A 19,838-nucleotide genomic window follows, 5' to 3' on the forward strand; every position below is an offset into this window, starting at 1 on the left:
AAAAACCATAAAACAGCAAATTAAGGAAACCTTCTTTGTTGTCCTTATAAATAATATTGCTACTCAATTTTAAGTGTAACAATTTTTAATAAAACATAAATAATATAAACAAATTAAGTCAAAGCCAACTCCACATACATTTAAGTTAGTTTTTACTGCAATAAATATTCTTTTCCTAGGATTTGTGCCACTAGAATTTTGTTCAACCCTTTAGGTTTTATTCTGTTTCTTTTAACTGTTTGACTTCTTTTCGGAAACAGACGTTCGGATGAACCTAATGTAGCAATTTGAAAGCATTTGAAAGCTACTTTGCATAATTTGGGAAAGCCTAAACCTGAAAGAATTTTGATAAAAATGCACGCATGTTTGACAGTCCGAGTATAGAGCGGAATAAATGCAACACTTTTGTAGGAAAAGAAAACGCCGATTAACTGCGCACTTAATCAGATCTAAATGTTTAGGTAACAGACACCAGCATTGGGAGTTAATGAACAGCTGATTGAAATTTGAAGCAATTCCAAGCAGCTTCATTTCATCGTGAAGTTTGTTTTGAACGTTTCTTTCTTAATGCCATCTCAAATTAAAACAAAGGTAATAATCTTGATTTAAAAGAAATATACTATATACTAAAGTTGCTTAATTATTCTTTTTATTCGTGTTTTCTTGTTTACGATTACAATTATTTTTGAAAAACAAGTTTCAGTGTTGGTAATTTTTCATTCACAATAGAGTACAGCTGTCAATTTTAAACAACGTCGGCAACGAAAATGACACTAACTCCCTAAAATTTTGTTTGCATTTAGCAGCGGAGTTAGCTTTAGTAACTCCTGAATGAACCCCGATTAATCCAGTCAATTGGGTTTAATGCTGCCGTCTGTCAAGGCTATAAGATATCAAATACAGGGTGGCTCACGTATCGTGCTACCAAAACAAACCGTATTAACTTTTTTTCTATGTGAGTAATCGACATAGTTTTTTTCTTATTTGACAGGTTATTATTCAAGGTTTTCAAAAATTAATGCTTGGGATACCGAAAAGAGGGTTTGGATAGTGCAGTGGTACCATGTTTTGCAGTCCGTCATTTCCGTCCAAAGGGAATTCAGACGGGATTTTGGCGGCACTCCTCTGAGTAGATGGACCATTATGAGGTTGGTAAACATGTTTGCCGAATCTGGAAGTATTGCAAGAAGACCATACCATCGAGATCCGTATGTTCGTGTTCAAGAAACAATTGCGCCTGTTGCATCATCAATTCAGGCAAATCCAAGAGTTTCGACTCGCAACTTATCGGCGCAACTTGGAGTTAGCAGACGGTCATTACAACTGATAATTTATGATGACTTAAACCTGTACAAAGTTCAAATAACAAGCCGGTTAAACCCTCTAGATTTGCCTATTCGGCTGGAATTTTGCCAAAAAATTATTGGAATGGAGGAAGAAAATAACTTGATAAATTGCCTGTTTATGTCTGATGAGGACCATTTTGATCTACTATGAAATGTAAACAAGCATATTTGCCGTATATGGAGTGAATCAAATCTAGAAATAACCCACGAGACGGAACTTCACCCAGAACGAGCCACTGTGTGGTGCGCAGGTTCATTAAGGTAGTAGTCTGGTAACTTGGGTTTAAAAAATCGAAACTTTTTTTTTGCTTGGTTTGAAAGTACAATGTCTTGAGAATACAAGTATATTGTAAATATTTCAGACAGAAATTCGAAATATTTCGGGAGTTATAACGAGTTTCCTAGAGCGCCTCGGAGTCCAACCTTTACGGTTGTTGAACTTTAAACGCGTTTTTCTCAAAACATTGTTTTTCGGGTCGGCCCGGGTCCTAACTTTTCTACTGAACCGATTGCTTTTAAATTTTAACAGCCTGTTCTTCACACATACAGTTCTCGTCGGTACTAACGAAACCCCTAACTTTTTATTTTACAACCCTTTCTTTTCTAAAATAAAAGGACTTTTTTTTCAAAGTCCGCTATTTTGTTATTTACCCTTGAAATTTAACTTCAGTAGTTCTGATCAGAACGACATGTCTATAGATTGAGAATAATCAAGAATATTTCATTTCAGATAACATCAAGAGCCAAAATCACCCGGGCCACCCACGTGCATTTTTTTTGAGGTTCCAACTTCGAGTGACAGTAAAAATAGTAATAAACTATAAAACTAAAAAAAAAAACACTTTCAAGAGTGTTTGGTACCAGCAAGACGGAGCAACTGCACATAAAGATCGGTTATTGCGGAGCTCCAACGAAAATTTTAAAACCAGAAATTTATATTAAGAAACTCCACTTTCCGCTGGCCCCCAAGGTCACTTGACCTGTCTGCATCAGACTTTTTGATAGGGTTATGTCAAGCAAAAGGTGTACAAAATAAAACCCAGAAACCTGACTGAATGAAACAGTCCATTAAATCGATAATTGAGGTAATCCCGAATTCAACCCTTAAGGCCGCAATGAATAATTTTCTAGTTTGTGTCGCATATACGTGGCTGAGCATGGAGGTCATTTACGGTCCATAATTTTCAAAAATAGTTAATTATATATAATAAAATAAAGTTGCGAGTAACCGAACATTTTATACTCTCGCAAATTGCAAAGATTAAAGACCGAGAAATTACTTCAGGTGTTGGCAAAACTTTATATTAAAGGAAGTATTGACCCGATTCATCCCATTTTTGACACAAAGACATACTATTATCGAAAGTTTAATTTATTTATTTTATTATATGAATTTCAATGGTATATCTTACACATTGACCGTTATTTTCGATGAAAGGTCCACTATAGGCACTGGGGTCCAGAAATTCAGTATCTAGGGGCTTGAACAATTTTAGTTCAATGTAGACAATTTTTGGTCACAAGGTGGCATACTTTAAACGCATTATTCACACAAAGTTTTACTCCGATACAAAGATTACTGCTTGATTTGCATAGTAGAAAGTGAAAGAATCTGATGGAATTTAAAATGGAGTTATATGAGAAATAGGCGTGGTTGTAATCCGTGGTTGTAATCCGATTGATTTCACCCATTTCGTCCTGACTGTCGATAGAGGTGCTAAAAGAATTTTTTTATTGTAGCTTCAGTGGTTTAGGAGACATGCACAATTAATATGTTAGGGGTAGGACCACGCCCACTTTTTAAAAAAAGTTTAAACCGCAGAAGCCGCTCCCTAATGTGATCCTGTTTACCAGTCTTGTATCTTATTGTGGAGCTTAGTTATGGCAATTTATTTGTTTTTGATTAATGGCGTTTTTTGGGCGTGGCTTTGGTCCGATTATGCCCATCTGCAATACCAACCGTCTTACGGTACCAAGAAATATGTGTAAGTTTCATAAAGATATCTAAATTTTTATTCAAGTTACAGCTTGCACGGACGGACGGACAGACAGTCACTCGGATTTCAACTCGTCTCTTCATCCTGATCATTTATATATGTATTGTATATATAACCCTATATCTAACTCGATTCGTTTTAGGTGATACAAACAACCGTTAGGTGAACAAAACTATTATACTCTGTAGCAACATGTTACGAGAGTATAAAAATAACCGTTATGCATTGGTTAAAAAAACAGTGATTACAGTTTGTTTTGTAGCACGATTAGTAGCCACGCTGTATGATTGTAATTCATTCATAATTTCGTAGAATAGCGAATATTGAATTCCTTCGCAACGTTTTGTTTCATATAGAAAATGCACTAGCTAAGTCTTCTTTTATTTATACACACTTGCGCCAGCTCAACTTCTGAACACATTTAAAAAACACGTTTTCTGGAGATTTACAAAGTAGACCATATTTCGCCGATGATTATGAAACGATTCAGAACCTTTTTTGGAATGCGCTTAAACCGAAGAACTTAGAAGAACGCAAAGGTGCAAATCGAATTTTGTATGATGCTCGATTGGACGGCTAACAGAGCTGAATAACACCGAGTAGGGAATTTACCATTTTCGAATGTATTTGCTACTATTTAGCAGAAATGAGAACTTATAAAAACGTTCTCTGGTAGAAATACGTATCTACCAACATAAAGAGAAAAATGAAATACAAATGCCTCTACACATATGCGTGATAAATTTATTTTTATGATAAAACTTGAACAAAATAGATTTTTTTGCACAAATGCGGCATGATAAAATGGGAAAGGTTATACAAAAAAATTATATATTTTTAAATCGTTTTCTAATTTCAGTTAGTACAAAATTAATAATTTATCTATGTACATAAGTATGTATGTATGTAGATCAATATGGAGTCGAACAAATATTGATTTGCCGTCGGCAATTTCGATGTAATTTGTGTGTATGTATGTATGTACACATGGAGGAATAGAACTTATGATATTACCACTTGTGCATGTGCGTGCAATATGCGTATACATTGCAAAATAAGTAATGCATACACAAACCTACATACATACATGCCAGCAAATGTAAGTTTGGGGGGGCTGATGGCCAATAGAAAAAAACACAAACGTTGTTGTACAAAAACTACAATTGTCTCAAATAGCATGAGCAGCATCAGAAATCAATATCTCAGCCAAATTGACAAATCCTAAATTTGTTGTAAATCACACAACAACAATATTTTCATTGATGAACGCAGGCGCACTTTGAACAAGCAAACTCGCTTCATTCATACTCCCCGGGCATGTGTTTGCCTACAAGCGTCTTTTCGCGACGATGGCTAGAAACCATATATTAAATAACTTCTGATGTTCCCTCTTGAAGGGAAAAGTGACAACCCCGCAAACCCACAAAACACAGAAAAAAGTGGCAACAAAGCTTTTGTCGATTTAAAATATTTCTTTGTTGTTCACAAAAATCTGCGTCAATATGTATGCATGCTCATATATAAACATACATATTTACAATGATTTGTAGGCAAAGCTGTTAGAGCGGCAAAGGAAGCGGTGGCAATCGGGTAGCCTTTGTTTATTTTTTTCGGCACATTTCGGATTTTCTACCAACAACACAATGTAAAACATTGACATGAAAACAAAAACCATGGGATTCGGTCATTGGTTGACCGTGTCAAGGGAGAATTCACATGAAGCAATGAGTGTAAAATGTACATTCATATGTTGTTTGTAGAAAAATTTACAAACATTATGCGTTCTTTCGTAATTATTTACATGCACACATAATTATATATGTATGAGTATATGTGCGACCGCTTGGTCTTTTCAGATGTCAGATGACTTTTAATGACCAAAGCATATATGTAAGTATAACAAACATACTTCATTATGCATCAAATCTATATTAATTTTATATGTAGGTAATACTATAAGCTGTAATTTAGTATATACATATGTACATATGTCAAAGGATTTTTTGAATTATCTAGGAATAAATTAATAGTAAGAATAAATTAACATATTGTAAAAAAACTTTAAAAATAATAAATAAAAAGTCATGCTTCAAACAGTCACCGACGCAAAACCTATCTTATGAGAGCGCAATGTAAATGGACACTCACCACGGCTTCTACCGTCCGCTTTTACAGACCATACGTTAGGATATCCGCGAAAATTGGATTTTTCCAGTAGAAACGAGTGAGCTGAGAGTTAGAGAGCAATCTCTTGCAACGCAGATTTTCCAGTCTCGATATTTTGTAGTAATTAAAAAATAAACTTGAATATATTTGAAATATTCTTAAAATAATTCAAAATCACAGTCGAATACATTTATTTATATATAGGTAGACTATTTTTAATTGTTGGATCTTAGTTTTTAGCTTTTATATTTTTAAAAATGTGTGAAAAATTGTGTATACAAATAGAGCAATGGCAACAGTAATGAAATGAAAACAAAAGAGAAAAACTGATTTCTGCGTTCTGGGCATGTACAGTTTTGGTTAGGTAAACAAAACTATTATACTCTGTAGCAACAGGTTGCGAGAGTATAACAAGAAAACACGTGGGTTGCACTGAAGCTATAATATCCTTCACAGGTACATTTTTCATGGCATAAATGGGTAAAAAAGATCTTTAACTTGATTTTAAGCGGTCGGTTTATATGGCAGCTATATGCTATAGTTATCCAAAGTTGTACTGTTGCCTTGGACAATAATTCGTTTCTAATTTCGTGAAGATATCTTGTCAAATAAAACAGTTTTTCATACAAGGAACTGTATTTGAGCGTTCAGTTTGTATTGCAACTATATGATGTAGCGGTCCTATATCGGCGCTTCCGACAAATGAGCAGTTTCTTTGCGAGAAAAGAGCGTGTGAAAAATTTCAGATTGATACCTCAAAAAACTGAGGGACTAATTCGCGTATATATCCTGTTCTGGATATAAAAATGTTTCACCTGCCATATTTATAACTATTAGCAGGATGTAAGTTGAAAAATGTAAAACATAATTTTTCGGGAACATATTCGCGTACACTTTGTTGGGGCATTTAAACATAGAAATTTTTGTTTGATATTTACAGAATGCTATCAACCCCTCTATTAGGACTTCCACAATGCGCACAATTGTGCAAGTTAACTCGTTTACGCCAAATCACATAATTGTTGCATTTTATAGTGAAAAAGAAAAGAATATGTGGATATTGCTATGATTTATGTCCTTTCAAGTGTACATGAAAAAACCTTACAGTTACACGATGACATATCCTCATTTAATTTTGCTCCCTTTCAACAATGACTTTCACGGTATTTTACTGTTGCCATTTCGGTCTTTGTGCCGTGCCCACCTTTCACATGCGCTGTGGTGGATGTTCGGCATATTGTGCGTAAGTACACACAAATCGAGGCCTATGTATGCATTTGTAAGGATGTGTACGCATTAAAAATACTGCATAAAGGTCTTTGCCAATGCGCCTCCCCCGAAGTAAACATTTGTGACACTTGAGAATTTATTATTTTTTCACGCTATTATAGCTATTGTAATAACTCTTTTGTAGAACTTTATTTGCAGTTTTAGTGTTTATTCGTTTTTGTAGTTGTTCATAACGATGTTGATGGTATTACGATACAATTCCTAAATAAGACAGCATAAATAAATGTTTTTTGATGGGACGTCATTTTATTTCATTTCATTCTGTCGCTCATTGTCCCTTTCAACTGTTTACTTAACTTTCGATTCTTGACAAGCATGCACATATGTAAGTACAACAGCAAACTGAATTGCCCGCACTTGATACACTTGACGAACTTGAAGCGCTTGACACTTGACGATCAACTAGTCGTAAATTTCCGATAATTTTTTGTGAAATAGCATTAGCTCTGGGACGGGGAGTCGAAAGTTATTACGGAATAACGTTTTGATTAAAATTTCAAATGATAGTTACTTATTTGGCTTTTATCATTACTTTAAACAATTATCCATGCCAAATTTCGTGAAGATATCTTGTCAAATAAAAAAGTTTTCCATACAAATGCCTAAATTTGATCGGTCGATTTGTATGGCAGCTATATGCTATAATTGTCCGATCTGAACAATTTCCAGATTGTACCATATTTTCCATTTCAGAATGTTTTGTACATTTTATGAGTGGTTTTGTTGCCCTATATATAAAATCGATTTTGGATATATTTATGCTTACAATTCATGAAGCTATCAATGATTTTGTGAGACTTATTTACATTACATTACAAAAATCAGAAAACATGACACAACGGATATATTTATAATGTCTGTCTTGTTTTGCAAAATACGGATACGTCGAAGCATACAGAGAGAAAATTGTCTAAAACGTATGTTTTCAAAAAAATTCTTTCGTGAGCTTTTCCTTTATAATATTCCCGTTGACAAACTGTTTTTAAATATCAGCAACAATCTGCCATAATGGGACGATCGCATCAACCTTGATACCTTTCTTCCATCACTCTCAAGTGAATAAAAATTATTAAATGATCCAGTCATAAAAGTAACACTTTCATAGGACAAAGTTATGATGAAATATTTGTGCTAGTTAAATTTTACATTACAGCTATTTTAGCCCACTTTACGACTTTATGATTTTTAAAAAAACTAAATCAAACTAAAAGCCAGAAGCAAAAACTAGTAGTAACTAAAACTCAAAATAAAAATGAAAAGACAAACCTGAATACGTGCCTCGGGTAAACCAATTTTTTCCGCAAGCCTTTCACGTGCAAATACATCTGGATAATGTGTTCTCTCGAATTCTGCAAAATTAGAAATATAGTAAGAAATAACATTATTGTAAATGCATAGTTTTCGTTACAGAAAATGAAAAAAAATCAACATTTATAGAAAAACATATTTTATATCTTTAAAATTAAGACTAAATAACTTTTATTTTAGGAAGCTTTAGTAAAAAGTAGTATATTAAAAAACTCACATCCATAAATCCCGAAATTGTGTTTCTTTGTTTCTAGTATACAAAGTTGCACCGAAAGTTACTGAACGTAATAACTATAAGCTGATATTCTTATTTACTTGGTGAGACATTCACATTTTACGAAATATTATATTTCTTGATATAGTTATGTGCAATATAAACAAGTAAGGAAGGGCTAAGTTCGGATGTAACCGAACATTTTATACTCTCGCAAAGTCAAATGGTATACTCGTTTGAGATTTCTTTGTGGATTGACTGATATTCTCGGTAAAAGGTTAACTATAGGCACTGGGGTCCACATATTTAGTACTTAGGGGCTTGAACAGTTTTGGTTCGATTTAGAGAATTTTTGGTCACAAGGTGGCATACTTTAAACGTATTATTCACGCAAAGTTTTACCCCGATATAATCATTGTTGCTTGACATGCATAGTGGAAAGTGAAAGAATCAGATGGAATTGAAAATGGTGTTATATGGGAAATAGGCGTGGTTGTAGTCCGATTTCGCCCACTATAACAAAGAAATATGAAAAGAACGTTAAATGTTAGGAATAATTTAAGAAAATAATTATATTCTATTTTTTCTTGCTTTTTGGGCTCACTTACCTTTTTCCAGGCTGTCGATTTGCTCATTTGTAAAAGAAGTGCGATTTCGTTGCAGTTTTCGTTTAAGACGCAATCTCATTTGGGAGTCCTCATCACCGGATGAATTGTGATCTGAATTACCGTCGGAAGTACTTTCATGAGAATTGGGATGCGACGCTTCACCTGAGAATAGATCTAGGAAAACGAAATAACTTTTATTCGTAACTGTTGCATCGTTATAGATACACTTACTACTTATATGTATGTAAACTGCTACTACTATAAATGTAATTGAATATCTCTTAATTTGTCAAATTTCAGAAAGTAACAAATTGAAGAGGTAACTAGGCAGGGCTTACGAAAAGAAATATGTTATACCACTTTACCAAAATCATATCACTTACTCCAAAACATTACGCACCAGCAGCGAGTGATAATATAATATAGATTCGACAATATTTATTGTTCACAAACGTTCTAGACCCTTGGAAGACTGTTCACAAAATATGTATATCGAAAATCAAAAATTAGTCACAGCTGCTGACCTTAGTCGTGGAAGCACTTTCCGACACATAACCGCATCTCCTTTGCTAGAAAAATTATTGGCGAATGCGAAAAAAATCAAAAATACCAAAGGGCCTAAAATAGATGGTATACCGAATAGAGCCTTAAAAAAAGCATGATTTTAAGATCCTGTTTGTTTGTTAAAACTTGCAATGCGTGTATAATAGAAGAAGTATTCCCCGATCTGGTGAAAGGGGGCCCAAAAAAAATTGCACGCAATTACCCTGGAGTTGAAGAATGCGTTCAACTTAGCGAAATAGGAAAATATAATCAAAGCTCTTTATAAAAAACGACCTCCCCAATACCTCATTAATATTAAAATTAGCTATTTTGAAAACAGAATATTGTTATTTGCACTCAGATCCACTCTATTTCGGCTGGAGTACCGCAAGGTTACTACTATCTGATGTATGATGGGTGCTAAAAATACATCAATCCAAAACAGTGAAAACAATCGCATATGCGGATGACCTCATAGTGATTGCAGTGGCTCCCATGAGTTTAGAGCTGGCTGACAGAAAACAGAAGTCTTGCTCATAAGCACAAGGACAGTGTAAGAAAGAGTATCACTCACCATAGGAAGGTGCGAGATTACTTCACAGCCGCAGAAGTATCTGGGACTATTATTGGACTCCAAACTACAATTTAGAAAATACCTGGCACACACTTTCAGTAAAGACAAAATCTATAATGCTCTTTCCCGAATGCATCGCCATCCAGCGATTTTTAATAGCAAAATAAATGAGTTTTATAATATTGTATGCGGCACCACTATGGAGACAGGCACTAGACATAAAATCATATGCTTAACAAATTAATACACTGCATAGGATTTCTGCTTTACGACTAACCAGTACTTTCGGAACCATATCTAACTCGCTGCTGAAGCAACGGTGGCGAACCTCAACCAAAAGACGGTGGACCAACAGACTGATTCCGGACATCTACATGTGGTTAGATAGACAACACGGAGACCTAGATTTCCACATAACCCAAATACTGAATGGACATGGATACTTTAGAAGCTATCAGTTCTGATTGCATCAGTACTATAACCCGTACAATCCGACGTGTACAGAGTACATAGAAGACTCTGAACACGTATTTTTTTAATGCCCTCGTTTTTTAAATATAAGAAAAAAGTTGAAAACTACACTTGGAGGTAATTTTTTGGTGGAAAATTTCACAGCACTTATCTGTCAATCCTCTGATAAATGGAAAGCTGTCAGCGAAGCGTTAGCTCAAATTATGACAAAACTAAGGCATATACAGTAGAATAGGTGTAGTCAGTCCGTAGTATAGAGGATATTTGAAAGTCTTTTTCTTTCCCACGAAGTAATACTTAACCCGATGGTTCCGTAGAAAATATGCGTTTGGAGTAAGTTTGGTTTAACGGATTACAGTTCTGCACTCCGGTTTTCGATGCTTCCCCCTAATATAAAAAAACCAATCATTTTATGCAACAGCATTCAAATTATCAAACAGGTCGATCTCATAGAATTGCTTTAATATTATTCACTTCACTTACTTCACTCAATTTAATATTTTTAAAACTTAACACTTCGTTAGAAAATAGAAGTTAAAAATATTTGTGTCCGATGTAATGCAGATATGAGCACGACTTATTTTTATTCTGTATGTACATACACTAGGTAGAAAAAGTCTCCGCTCACCAATCCGTGGAATGTGTTTCAATAAAAATATTAATATATGCGTTTTTGAAGTTATTTTCAGAATATTAGAATAGCATTACAGTCGCTAAATTTCATGGAATTTCTATGTGCGTTTGCAAAGTTAACGGCATTTTTTGAATTCTACTAATGGAGAATAAGCAGAAAAAGTATCCACTCACTGCTTATTAAATTATTGTAGTTTATTGTAGTTTCTACGCGTTTAAGGCCTGATCATTTTTTGTTCGTTGTTGTCAATACTAAAGATTTAGATAATCGAAGGAAAAATTTGCAATTTGTGAGTAAATTTTTCAAATTATTCAGCTTTAATCGAAATGAGTGCAAAAGGCAAAGAAATAAGTGTTGATGAGCGGAAAATAATATTAAAATTAAGGGAGGGCGGTAAAAGCTTTCGTGAAATTGGACGAGTTGTCAACAGACGCTAAGTTGTATCTCTTGTAAAGGTTAATCCGCATTTAACCGCTTCCCAAATAGCAGAAGATGTAAAAATACGATTTAAAAAAACAATATGCAGCGCCACAGCAAGACAAACATTAAAAAGGGCTGGTTGTCATGGGCGAGTGTCACACAAAAAGCCATTCAATTCCTTAAAAAATCGTAGAAGCGCATTGCATTTGCAAACGAACATATAACCAAGCCTATATCTTTCTGGGAATCGGTTTTATGGTCGGATGAGACCAAATATTGTGTATTTGGAATAAAACGAAGACAGATGGTGTGGCGAAAAACTGGTACGGTTGAGCATTTATGGGCTCTATTGGACCGCACATACGACTACCAGCAAAGAAATACTCAAGACCGTTATATTGGATGAATGGAGTAAAATGTCAGCCCAAGATACGAGAAAATTAGTACATTCCATGCCTAAACGTCTAGCAGAAGCTCTAAAATTTCGAGGCTACCCCACCAGCTATTAAACTTTTTATAATTACTTGATATTATTGTGTTCTGGTTGATGAGCGGAGACTTTTTCTGTTTGTTGAATAATTTGAAAAAAAAGGAAATTTTTTTAAGCGAAAAGATATTATTTAATAACACAAAAATTCTTAATTGGTCAAACTTTTATTTTAGTTCAAAAGATTTTGTATCCAGTGAGCGGAGACTTTTTCTACCTAGTGTATGTATGTATTCCATAACTCCCAAAACATGCGTATGTACGTACATATTGCACATTTATATGAATAGTGTCATAATTCTAAAAACACGATTTTTAAGTTGAGTATTCAGAAATGTGCAAATGTAAAAATTTCATAGTGAATCGTAGAAAAATAAACACTGGAGAAAATATTACGTTATTTCACTTGTTATGTTGTATTATTTTTTAGTTAACCACAGCAACAACACATCTCAGTTGTGCCAGAATTGACATAGGGTGAAGTCTAATTAATTTCCTACAAATATATTGTATATTTCTATATTTGCGATATTTTTTCAAATAGTTGGAAGCGAGTAGTGCTTTTTTTCTGGTAATAAAAAAAAGTTAGAAAACTGTAAGGCGGAGGACCTTCCCGTTACAACTAAGAGTGCATACTTGGAGAGACTTTCTTAGAAGTCTTTATCAACCAATTTTTCAGAGTACGAAGCCACATAAAACGTTCGTTTTTTGACCCACCCTAATATACATATGTATATATAGTATGTTGAATGACATTATTTTTATTTGGTGCGTCCTTTTATGTATGCAATAGTTAATTTTAGTTTTCGAACATTTGGCAAGATGACGAGATTGCCAAGTTGATCACTATCATAAGATACATTATAACAACGCGTTAAACTTTCCTCTTATACTTATCGCTATTTTAGCATCTTTCCATCTGCAACTGTGCGGAAAATTCCTTTCAGACTAATTTGATGGACATTTGTGTTATTTGAATTAATTTTTCAATTTATTAGATCGACTATGTTGTTAGCAGTTGGAAAGATTTCATTAATACAATATGTTTGCTGCGTGCACTGGCAAAATTATGTATGAGGGTTAGTTGGTGCTCGATTGCGGCAATGCTTAAATGCGGGTAGATATAAATTAATTTCGCATAAACTATAAATGTAATGATGTAGAAATTCGATTTCTGATATAATTTCAATTTCAGATATTTGTAGATCGATTCCAATTCGTGGGTTTTCATAGGGTAAGTGACGAAATACGCAAAAATATACAGTATTTATGTAGGTGGTCGATAAGTACCCATTTACCGAGTTAAAATAAGCAGTGAACATACTCCATACTAAAAAGTACAAAATTTCAGCATGCGATACTACTAACGTTCAAACATCAAATGACTGCCGAGGGTTTGACTTCCATGAGATGCAATTGCGTCTTTTCGTATACCATAATGACTCTTAGTATCTGTATAATACATTTCACAGGTGCATTTTTTATAGCATAAAAGCATCTTGATTTTGATCGGTCAGTTTAAATGGTAGCTATATCTTTTAGTGGTCCGATCTGAATAATATGTTCGGTGTTTGTAGCAATGCATTGTGTAAATATCTATGTAAAATTACGTGAAGATATCTCGACAAACAAACAAGTTTTCTATACAAGGACATGATTTGGATCGTTCAGGTTGTATGGCAGCTATATGCTATAGTGATCTGATTTCAACAATTTTTTCGGAGGTTCTACATTGCCTTAGACAATAATTTATACTAAATTAAAAAAATAAAAAGTTTTCCTCTTGTCCTCCTAAACCATAAAAATAGTTTGAATTGCAGCTATATGCTATAGTGGTGCAATATCGGCGGTACCGCCAAATGAGCAGCTTCTTAAGGAGAAAAGAACGTCCTCAAAATTTCAGAACGATATATCAAGAACTGAGGGACTAGGTTGCGTATATACAGACGAACAGACAAACGGATATGGCTAAATCGACTCAGCTCGTCCTCTGTTCATTTATATATGAATATTTTTTATAGAGTCTCCGATGTTTCTTTCTGGGTGATACAAACTTCGTGGCAAACATAATACCGTGTTAAAGGTAAAATAAATAGTGAACATACTCGGTATTAAAATGTACAAAACTTCTGCATGCGATAATAACCACGTTCAAACGTCAAATGAGTGCCAAAGGTTTGGTGGCCATGAGATGCAATTGCACTTTCTCGTTTATTGCTTCATTAGACTGGGGAAATTTAGAAAATAACAAGTATGGAGGGGCTAAGTTCGGGTGTAACAGAACATTTTATACTCTTGCAACTTGCGAAGATCAAAGCCGGCTAAATACCTTCAGGTGTTGCCAAACTTAATATTAAAAAATTTTGCGAAATAGTTCAACTTCATTGTTTGACGAAATTGTGAATGTATTACAATTAAATTCGGCATCATTTTAACATATTAATATTGAAGGTCATAGACTCACTTAGTTTTATTACTATATTTTACTTCCCTTTAGAGAAAATTATAATAAAATCATCATCAAATGAGATATATGTGATATAAACATATACAACAATATAAACATATATGTGGACTAAAGTCATCGGGATGTTTCGAAATCCTGAAAATCAGTTATTTGGGAGTAAGGCACGTATTCACCCAATTTTTTCCAATTTAGGCGCAGAGATACACTGTTATTAGAAAAATACACTCACTCAATTTCATGTAAATATTTTCCACATTGTCCGATGTAGTATGTGGTATATAGTCAATTGGAAGTTCGAAAATCTTTATGTTAGGTATATGAGGGCTAAGGGACCCGATTCAACCCATTTTTGACACAAGAGTTTATTATTATCAAAGAAACATTTTCCCCGAATTTCAAAAATATATCTCACAAATTGTTCGATATTTTCGGCAAAAAAACACCATACAAACTGGGGTCCACATATTCGGTACATGGGGGCTTGAACAGTTATAGGCCGATTTTGACAATTTTTAGACTCGAGATGGCATAACTCAAAGGCTTTATTTGTGCAAAGCTTTATCCAAATAAATTCATTAGTGCTTGATTGGTGATATGGAAAGTGAAAGAATTAAGTAATTTTTAAGAAAACTGTTATATGGTGTATAAGTGAGTAAGGGTTATCATGCGATTTCACATATTTTCACACTCTCATAAAAGGTGTTAAAAGTCCTGTGTTAACCCTGTGCAAATCTGGTATATAGCTTGAATTGTTTAGGAGATATGTACATTGAACCCACAGGTTCCTCTTTGCTACTGCAATCCCCTGTACCAAATTACAGTTTTATATCTTAATTTAGTGCTTAGTTATGACATTTTATAGGTTTTAGATTAATGGCGGTTTGTGGGGGTGGCAGTGGTTCGATTATACTCATCTACAAACTCGTCCACACTTTTTTTTTGCCAATAAACACGTGTACCAAGATTCATTAAGACATCTTAATTTTTACTGAAGTTATCGCTTGCACTGACGGACAGATGGAGGGGCGGACAGACAGACAGTCACTCGGATTTCAACTCGTCTCATCATCCTGATCATTTATATACATCTATATATATAACCCTATATCTCATTATATTCTCTTCTCTTAATGTGATACAAATAAGAATGAATAGTGAATCCAACCTTGTAAAGCGTATCGTCCTTAATGTACTTGGTGTAATAAAGATTATTTTTTATTAATAGAGGTGAAGTATACTTTTGCTTAAATCTTCAATCGCAAATACCACAAAATTAGCAATAATTTTTCAGCAATGGGGATTATTACCTCTGTGCAGAAATCGTACCAAAACATTTAATTGTGAATACCTACCATTATATGTTTGGGACTTTCGATTTGCTTTTCCCTTCATTTAAACAAATAATTGATTTCAGGAACCCGATTTCTTTGCCCCAGCATGAGTATTTGTTGATTTCATTCATCCCTTTGCAATGTTCAGATACGAGTACATGTGTATAATTGTATTAATGTTTATACGTATGCAATTACCGCTACAATCACCAGAAGACTTTTACCCTCGCAAATGCTTTGCGACATCCCTTTTCATTTTGTTCACAACTGTTTTGTCACAGATGATCAAACATTGGGGCTAATAATCAAACACACAGTTGTGTACCCTATTAGATAAACAAACTTACAATCGCACAAATAAATATAATGAAATGGACAAGTAGTTAATTTGATGGTCATTTGTTGTTTGTCATAAACGCCAATTGCCTAACAAAATAGTGCCATTGCCGAGAGCGATCTCAATTTTGATATCGGCATTGATAGCCCAACTTTTGTCGTTCATTCGCAATATTGTTTCCGATATTAAAACTGACGGTGACATATGCCACTGTTACCGCTACTTGTTGAGCGCATGGAGAGGCTGTAAATTTTTAGATTCCTGTTGGTTTATGGCTTTGCAAATTAATTACATTACTCTAACATTTGTACTCAGTAAACATATTTATAATAAAATCTTATTAGTATTTGCTTACGTATTTGTGAATGTAAGTGTGTTTATTTATTAAAAAAAATAAATAAAATTAAGTCTTTAAAATAAATTTCTTTTTATTCTGAAGTTTTTTTTAATTAAAAAAATAGTTGAAGTTTTTGTTGTTGAAATTCTTCATTATTTATGCTTGAATAAAATACGGTTTCTACCAAGAATAGTATTAGAATTGGAAAATTTATTATTATAATCACACATTTTTGTAGCGTGCCCCTCTGATGCAAAGATACATACTTATGTATATTCCTATTTATATGGGCACGATTTGCCGAGTACATAAAAAACTCTTGCAAGTCATAGGTATGGAAACATAGTATAATATGCATGGGCTGAACGAAAAGGATACTTTTCGCGGTGGTTTCGCAAACACCCTCAGTTACATATGTATATATACACATACAAATGCTTGAAACGTTTGGCAAAAACAATTTGTTACATTAATATCTTACAAAACCTCAAAATCAGATTTCTTTGCAAGGGGCAGTGAAGGATTTTTGGATTTTTGCCCAGCTGGGCGGGGCGAAGTGATATTTGAGCATGAGAAGCAAATTCAGCAACACATATATATATGTACATATGTGCTTAAAGTTGAAAGGAAGGGTACATTTTCGCAAATTATATATAAAGTTAATAGATTACACCACATTGTGGGTTTCTCAGTGGAAAACCCCTTTTCCGATGGCCATTTCGCCTTCCACAAGTGAAATGCTGCTAACAAACATTGGGGGGAAAAAAAACTTTGTTACTTTTATGTCGTTAGTTCTGTACATAAATACTACAAAAAAAAGTGCGTAGAGGATTGAAATAAAGTTACAGTCACTGTTATTTCTATTGGGATATTAATGGAGGCACATGAATGGAATCGCAATCAGCGATATAATATCTTTCACAATACAAAAGATTTCATACAAAAAGTTGATTTTGATCGCTCAATTTGTATGACAGCTATATGATATAGTGGTCCGGTCTGAACAATTTCTTTGAAGATTGTGCCGTTGCCTTGGAAAATAATCAATACCAAATTTCGTAAAAATATCTTTTAAATAAAAAAGTTTCTATACAAGATTTGATCGTTCAATTTGTATGCCAGCTATATATGTATATGCTTTAAAGACCCGATATCGACGGTTCCAACAAATGAGTAGTTTCTTGAGGAGAAAAGAACGTCTGCAAAATTTCAGATCGATATCTCATGTCTAAATCATTACAGCTCGTCACTTAATCATTTATAGATATTTTTTATAGGGTCTCCGATTTTTAATTCAACGAAAACGATGAAAATCGGACAATGTATAACTGACCGGGCAAAAAACGGTTAAATTCGAGATTAATTCCACAGACTTAAAACCTTTGGCCTTGCGATTTAATAATTGTAATCGCAAAATCCAAACTAATGGAGAACTTATTCTGCTTGAATAGTAATGTAATATCAGTTGGAGCGATCGGAATTTGTGGGATAATCACTTTTATCATTTGAATTATCGATTGATGATCGTTGCTTGAATTACAATCAGTTTGGATCATCGAAATAAGGAATATTTTGTAGGTCCGTCCGGTATCATAAAGTTCCATTCCTTCGTCAATAAACTGCATCAACGAATTGTACATGTTCCACATATGATGTTTGCAAACAATATAGAAATTTAAATTGCACGAGCAGAAATAGTCCCATCGGCGAGCGTTGAGCTCTATAGATTGGAATTGTTTTCGAGCACGCATCAATTTATCAGTACGCAGGAAATCGAAAGAGGATTTCTAGTGTTAGTCAAAAGCAAGCGAAGATTTAGCAATGTATCACGTGAATGAACTGCGTGTATTCGTCCTAGGGCATCATTTGAAGAGAAACTATAGCAAAACTATAGCAACTGCATCAACTTTCTTCCGGGCTTGAATCTTCTTCAACGCAGTGTTTTATGTATGACAGAGTGGAATTGGCCCTGCGAACGCATCGGTTTCGCATGACAAAACGGAATAAGCCATTGTTGACGCAGATAGCCATTCTGATTTTTCGCTTCATTTGTTTTCATAAAATATACACAATTATTGTTTTTTCAAGTGTGCTGCCATTCGGGCGACGTTTAAGAATCGGAAAAGAAATTAGCCGTCAAATTAACTCATGTAACACCCAAGTTGAAATTTCGTAATCTCTTCGTTTGCATTCGGAACAGTAATGCCAACAATGTCATAGTATTTGCACCCAAATTTAAGAATTTTTTATTTTTCGACCAACCTTGAACTATAACGAACGAAACAAACAAATTTTCGAAATCTGTCAAGCTGTTTTTGATTTTAAGATATACTCACGCACAACAAGATGTTATACGCTGAATATGGTATATTAAGTTTGCCACGAAATTTGTAACACCCAAAAGAGAACGTCGGAGACCCTATAAATATATATATGGGTCATTCCATCGAAAATTTACATTCAACAATTTTTGATCGTACAAAACATTTGTTTTTGTGTTCTTTGGGGCAAAATATTGGACACGTATTTTCTTATTTCGACTCAATATAAAAAAATTTGGAATTATAAATTTTCAAAATTTCAACTTTTGAAAAAAGTACCTTTAAACATTTGCGTATACGAAGACTTCCAAATAAAAATAACTAGCCGGTCTATTCTTTCTCAGCTTTCCAATGAGATAAATGTTAAATTTTTTCGACAATTTTTATAAACAAAGGGTACATTTTTACAAACAAATAATTTTTTTTTCAATATGGTCCCGTCCGCAATAAATTTTTAATTTTCAACATCCGTGCTTCGAGCACGCGATTGTTCGTACTATAACGTTGCAAACTGAACAATCAAAATCATATCCTATGGAATATTTTGTATTGTGAAGGATAGTACAGCTTCGGTTCAACCGAAGTTAACGCTTTTTCTTGTTTTTATATAGATTTAAGCTATTTATTAATGTCGTTATATTTGAGTAAAATGTTTTGAATATTACATATCCTCCACATCCTATCATATCCTCATCTAAATATAGTCGAAATCGAACTTTACATTTGTATGTGCTCAGATACTATTGCTAATAGAAAGGAACAGTCAATATGAAAGATACTTGTATATTAATGAAATCGCATGCTTCCCTGATAGTAATGTGGTTTATTCAGTACTTTCCCTATATTAAATTAAATGGACAAATTTTCTCAAGCAACCCTTGTTTTATTTCCAAACATAAATAGAATCAGTCTAGACTTTCCTCTAGCTGAATATAATTATTTTTGTCATTATGGTTAACTTCATAACTATATATTGGTGTTAACATA

General features: G+C 33.9%; 1 protein-coding gene across 3 annotated transcripts in view; it reads right to left on the reverse strand.

Annotated features, from left to right (window-relative positions):
- The window catches only part of toy (twin of eyeless), a 69,698-nt gene that overhangs the window by 13,542 nt on the left and 36,318 nt on the right, over positions 1-19,838 (reverse strand). For all 3 annotated transcript variants that reach the window (XM_036359234.2, XM_036359236.2, XM_036359233.2), the window contains exons 4-5: positions 8,930-9,103; positions 8,066-8,148 (exon numbers count right to left, since the gene is read on the reverse strand). In XM_036359234.2, the coding sequence (XP_036215127.1) occupies positions 8,066-8,148; positions 8,930-9,103 (257 nt within the window). The remainder of the gene's footprint in view (positions 1-8,065; positions 8,149-8,929; positions 9,104-19,838) is intronic.

This window comes from Bactrocera oleae, chromosome X (assembly GCF_042242935.1).
Source record: "Bactrocera oleae isolate idBacOlea1 chromosome X, idBacOlea1, whole genome shotgun sequence".
NCBI lineage: Eukaryota > Metazoa > Arthropoda > Insecta > Diptera > Tephritidae > Bactrocera > Bactrocera oleae.